General features: G+C 37.2%; 1 protein-coding gene across 1 annotated transcript; it reads left to right on the forward strand.

Annotated features, from left to right (window-relative positions):
* The first annotated feature begins 1,770 nt into the window (after positions 1 to 1,770).
* LOC112749251 (uncharacterized) lies at positions 1,771 to 4,414 on the forward strand. The gene is made up of 3 exons (XM_025797512.2): positions 1,771 to 1,990; positions 2,789 to 3,781; positions 3,882 to 4,414. Exons 1-3 carry the CDS (start codon positions 1,771 to 1,773, stop codon positions 4,412 to 4,414), a joined length of 1,746 nt encoding a protein of 581 aa, XP_025653297.2.
* Positions 4,415 to 6,254: the final 1,840 nt, after the last annotated feature.

The raw sequence follows: 6,254 nt of genomic DNA on the forward strand, positions 1-6,254 counted from the left end.
TTGAGTGAATTGGGCCAGAAGTGCCTTGTGGGCTTCATTGTCTTTTGAGAACAGTAATATATCATCAATGTAAATGAGTGTGGAGTGTAATATGGATTCAAAGATTTTGGTCATAGCCTTCTGAAAAAGGGACGGGGCTACTTTGAGTCCAAATGGCATTACTGTCCATTGATATTGGGTTTCAGGAATACAAAATGCTGTTTTGTATCTATCCTCAGGGTGGAGCCTAATTTGCCAAAAACCAGCCTTTAGATCAAACTTGCTGAATATTTTTGCTCCATTTAACCTCTGTGTAGTAACTGAGATTTTTGGTAAAGGAAACTTATCATCTTGTAAGAAGACATTAAGTGGCTTATAATCAATGACAAGCCTCTTCTTTCCTCTATTTTGCTCGGCTCTTTTTTCAACATAAAATGCTTGACATGCCCAGTTAGAATTGGTTGGTTCAATGAGTCTTTGAACAAGAAGGGCTGCACATTCAGCTCTTGCCAACTTTAGATCTTCAGGGTTCATTCCTGAATGCGTGGCCTTTGTTGGGTTGATGTCTTCATTCTTTTTGAAAGGGAGGTGAACATAAAATTCTGGATTCTTCCACAAAGGTGCATGATGATTGAATTGGTCATAGCTGTCACAACAAGCACTAATGAGTAGTTGTTGGATCTCCCTATATTCTTCTGGAGCTTCTTGGATTTCAAAAATGCTTTGCATCCCCGCAAAAGATAAAAACTGCCCTTTGTAAGTTAGGCCAGTGAGTTTAATATGCAACCCATAAGTTCGGAAGAATGCATCAAAACTAAATAGAACATCTTTATCTGGGAGATAGCTTCCCAATACCCTGAGCCAAGTGGTTTGGCCTACAAAAATTTCCAAACCAATGGATTTTTTGGAAATAAGATTGATGGTGAAATAAATAATTAAAAAAATAAATAGGCATAACTTATTTAAAAATCCAAGAAATAAATAATTAATAAATAATTAAAAAAATAAGCATAGCTGAAAACGGCGTTTGCCGTTTTGTCTAGGAGGCAAAAAATTTTTAATTTAAAAACAGAAAACGGCGGTGCCGTTTTGTGTTGAAACAAATTTTACCATTGAAAATGGTCAAAACGGTGGTGACGTTTAGTACAAGTATAAATAAAAAAAATTTAAAATTAGCTATATAAGGTATGCTAGTGTTATACGAGAAACACCTTGAGTAGAGTAGAAAGTGAACAACACAAAGTTATTTGCCTTCAAATTTTCAGAGAGCTTAGAGCTCTTTCTTCTTTAGCAATTGAATTTGTTCTTACTTCTTTAGCTGCTGAAGTTGTTCTTCATTCTTTAGCAGTTGAAGTTGTTCTGCATCTGTTGAGTGAAATAAGTTGTGGGTAAATGTAATAAGTGTATAAAATGGAGAGTTATGTTAGTTTAAAAATATATTTCAATGGTAAGATTTTGTATGATACACATGAGGGTGTGAGTTTTTTGTGTGAGAATCCATGTGTTATTATTGTTCCTCTTTCAATAACATATGAAGGACTTAAGAGTGTACTCTGTCAGAGTGTAGGTCAGCAAGGCCGGAAGAGAGTGACCAATATTTTATATAGGCAGCCTGTGTTAGTATTTGGTGGTTTCATTCAATTTCAAGTAATGCACGTGGCTGATGAAGCTAGTATACAAGGAATGTTTTCGACCTACCATCAAACTAGAGCACGAGCTTCACTTATCGAGTTATATGTTGAGTGCGAAGAAATTAAAGATATTGATTTTTCGGAACCCAATATAGACTGGATGGGTTATAATACCGAAAGTGATGAAGAGTTTGAAGGTAATTATGAAGTTGTTGGTCTAACTGAAGATGTGGAAAAAGATGATATATCAGTTAAGGGAGATGTAGCAGATGTTGCTAATGCACTAGTGGATCAACATCCATCGGGAGAGCCATTGTTTATGCATATTTTGAATCTTGATGCCATGCATGTTCCAGAATTTTCTGAATATGTCAATAGAGGTAAATTTTTTTTTATTGTTGTTAGAAATATTTGAATTATTATTAGTATTGTTACGTTGTTATTATTATTATTATTACTAATTATTATTAGTCTTTTTATGAAACGGAGGTTATTATTATTATTATTATTATTATGGTAAAGTATACTTTTTGTCTCTGAAGTTTGACAAAAGTTTCAAAGATGCCCCTAAGTTTTATTTTGTTTCAATTTTATTTCAGAAGTTTTCGATTTGCATCAAATATACTCCTGACGGCTATTTTTTCAACAAATTTAAGACCAATTCAACAACAATTTCATAAGAACAATCCTCAACACAAGCAAATTAAGCATAATTTTCATGCATTATTGTTAGATTGGTCTTAAATTTTTTGAAAATTTAGCCGTCAAGGGTATATTTGATACAAATCGAAAACTTCTGGGACAAAATTGATTCAAAATAAAATTTAAGGATATTTTTAAAATTTTTGCCAAACTTCAGGGATAAAAGGTATACTTTACCCTTATTATTATTATGCAACGATGATTATTATTATTATTATTATTATTATTATTATTATTATTATTGTTATTATTATTATTGTTATTATGCGTTACAAGAATTATTTGAATTATTATTAGTATTGGTACGTTATTGTTATTATAATTAACACTAATTATTATAAATATTATTAGTATTATTATTATCTAACGGAGGTTATTATTATTATTATTATTATTATTATTATTATTATTATTATTATTATTATTATTATTATTATTATTATTATTATTATTATTTTGTTTTATCATTCATGCAGTTTCTACTGTTGTCGTAGATGGTGAATTCGTCGTTGGAATGGAGTTTAACTCTAGAGAAGCTGTGATTGCAGCAGTTAAAGAGTATACCATTCAGAGGGGTGTCGATTATAGGGTGTATGAATCTGAACCGACAACATTTTATGCTAAATGCGTACATTATGGAACAAGTTGTGATTGGCTTATCAGAGTTAGTCTTATAAAAAGACAGTATTGTTGGGTGATAAGGAGGTATAACGGTAGTCACACGTGCATCAGATCTACCATCTCTCAAGATCATGCCAAACTGGACTCTGGTACAATTGCAGAAGCGATAAAATCATTGGTTGAAGCCGACCCATCTCTGAAGGTGAAATCTGTAATTGCTGAAGTGCAGTCGAAGTTCAACTATACAATAAGTTATCGCAAAGCATGGTTGGCCAAGCAAAAAGCAGTTGAGAAAATATTTGGTGGGTGGGAAGCTTCTTATGAAGCTTTGCCGACATGGTTTGAAGCAATGGTTGCAAAAGAACCATCAGCAGCTGTTGAGTACGAAACTGCATATGCTTATCGAGGGGATGAGTTGGTTGAGGATCTCAGGATTTTGACGCGAGTCTTTTGGGCTTTCTATCCTTGTATTAAAGCATTCAGAAGCTGCAAGCCGCTGGTACAGGTAGACGGCACACACTTGTATGGAAAATATAAAGGGGCTCTCTTGGTTGCAGTATCACAAGATGAAAATGGGAATATCGTGCCTCTTGCATTTGCCATAGTTGAGGGTGAGACCGCCGATGCTTGGCACTTTTTTCTTAGCCATCTACGAACGCATGTAGTTAATCGAGATAGTGTTGGTCTTATCTCTGATCGACACGAGTCCATTATCTCAGCTGTAAGTCGTAGTGATGGAGCATGGCAATATCCGAGGGCTATTCACATGTTTTGCATCAGGCATGTAGCTTCTAACTTCTTGAGAAGGTTCAAAGCGTCAGGAATGCAGAAGCTGATTGTCAACATAAGTAAATAAATTATTTACATTTTATGCAGTTTGTGGCCGACGGTGAAAAGTTAACAACAAACTGATGGTATTATCTGGATTCCGTTGTTCTCTTATGGCAGGCTATTCTAGAACAGTCCGTAAATTCAACATGCGTTACGAGAGAAATTGTGAGCGGGGTGTGGCTTACAAGCAGTGGCTCGACAATATTCCTCGATCACAATATGCCTTGGCATATGATGAGGGACATCGCTGGGGACACATGACCACTAACCTAGTGGAGTGCATTAACGGAGTTTTGAAAGGAGCACGTAATCTTCCTGTGACAGCCCTTGTCAAGGCAACTTTTTACAGACTTAATGCCTTGTTCACAAGGAAGAGGGCCGAGGCCGAGGCTCGTATAAGTGCAGGTCATTTATTCTCCGAGTATGCAACTGAGAAAATCCAGTCTAATCAAACGGCATCAGGAAATATCCAAGTTAATTTATTTGACAGGCAGAACGAAGTTTTTGAAGTACGAGAGATGCCCAGCGATTTAGAGTTTGCAGTAAATCTGCGTCTAAGACATTGCGATTGTGGTGAGTTTCAGGTCGATCGAATTCCTTGTCGCCATGTATTTGCCTGTTGTGCAAACCAGCGCCTAGATTGGAAGTAGTATGTGCATGAGGTATATACAATGGCAGAGATCCGAAAGGTGTACAGAACCCGATTCAGGCCACTAGGAAATCTAACAACATGGCCTGTGTATCAAGGACCACGACTAGTACCAAATCCTCACCTCAGGCGAGTGGCCAAAGGTCATCCTAAAAAAACACGCTTCTTGAATGAAATGGATGTGCGTGATTTACGTGGTCCTAGGCGTTGTAGACTTTGTGGTGGTGAGGGTCACAGCTGAAGTAGATGCCTGCATCGTGGAGGAGCTAGTGCTAGTGGTTCGGCTCCGAACGAGTAGTTGTCAACTTGGCTGATTTTTTATTGTCCCATTTATGTTATTTACTCTTATATTCAGTTGTATCCATTTAACTCAGTTGCTCTTATTTTTAGTTGTATCCATGTAATTGATTTAATCTCTTTTTTAGTGTTGTCCATTTAACTTGTTTAGGTGATATTCAGTTGAAGTTTGGTTCTTTCAAGTCACATTTCACACAATTCAATAGTTAAACTCTTACATTTTTAAAAAAATTCGGACATAACCCCTTCTAAAAATGGACTTAACCACCCTTTAGGGTTCTTTCAATCTCAACAATTCATCAACCATGTTCACAACAATCTAAACCCTAGTGTGCACTATCATTAAACAATAGTCTCTTTATATATGTATAATAAATATTAGTATAATGGTTCATTTAGAGAAAATTTTCTTCATGCTTCGTGCCATTTTGGAACATCCTTTCTTCACCCTCTTTTTAATGGTTGACAGAGACCATCTACAGGCACTTTTACGAGTTGGGTCAATCCTAAGGTCATATCCCTTATTCTGGGCACCTGAATGATAACAAAAATTAGCCCTGGTCAATACTCATGTATCAATAATATGAATACCAACCCTAATCAAGAAACAATAGGGTGAATAGCAAACCTAAATCAACAGCCAAATAGTATTTTTAACACAATACTATTACTATATCACTAAATAATATCTCATAAACATAAATATCAATCCCATTCAATGCATAACAATCAAATTACCTGCACCAGCTTCATCAATCATTTCATCACTTGTACCGCCCTCATCAACCGCATCAGGAACTAAACCGAGCTGATCGACTTCATGCTCCCCTGCACAAGTCTCCTCAACCGCATTGTCAGTCTCCTCCTCATCCTCTTCGGGCATAGAAATCCGTGTCGGAGTCTGCCGACATCCAATCCCCCTATGAACACTCCTACCAGAATCAACAGAGCTCCTCGACATAGAGTACTCAAAAAAGGACCGCGGTGGACGACTTGCATCCAAAGATAATCGACCAGGACCTTCTTGAGGCACCGGCACCTGTACAGGGTCATGGGTAGAGAATAAATTATCTACCCATTGAGATGACTCAGGACCCTGAACCCAATCAATAATATGCCTATACTGTTCCTCATCATGTGTCGATGTCCCTAGTATTTGTGTCAACGAATAGTGCGGTGCCTGGGTCGGTATGTATTCCTCGTGCATCGTAGAGGGCTGTGTGTATGGCTGTATGGTAGGCTGAGTGAAAGGTTGTGCATATTCCTGTGAGTATGGTGGATATGATATAACAGGCTGAGTGAGAGGTTGTGAATATGGTTGTGCGCATGGTGGGTATGCATATGCTTGTGGATGTGGTAGGTACGGATACGGTGGGTATGTATATGGCTGTGAATATGGTTGTTGATCTCCAACGTAATCGTGCACTCGTCGTGTGGAAGATGAAATGTGTGCGTCTCAGGCCGCCACCTTTCAACTAGTGCGTCTATAGTTGGACCGTGAGACATGATCCTTCCAATCTGAGATATATGATAGAATCCGCTCT

Source organism: Arachis hypogaea, chromosome 15 (assembly GCF_003086295.3).
Source record: "Arachis hypogaea cultivar Tifrunner chromosome 15, arahy.Tifrunner.gnm2.J5K5, whole genome shotgun sequence".
Classification (NCBI taxonomy): Eukaryota; Viridiplantae; Streptophyta; class Magnoliopsida; order Fabales; family Fabaceae; genus Arachis; species Arachis hypogaea.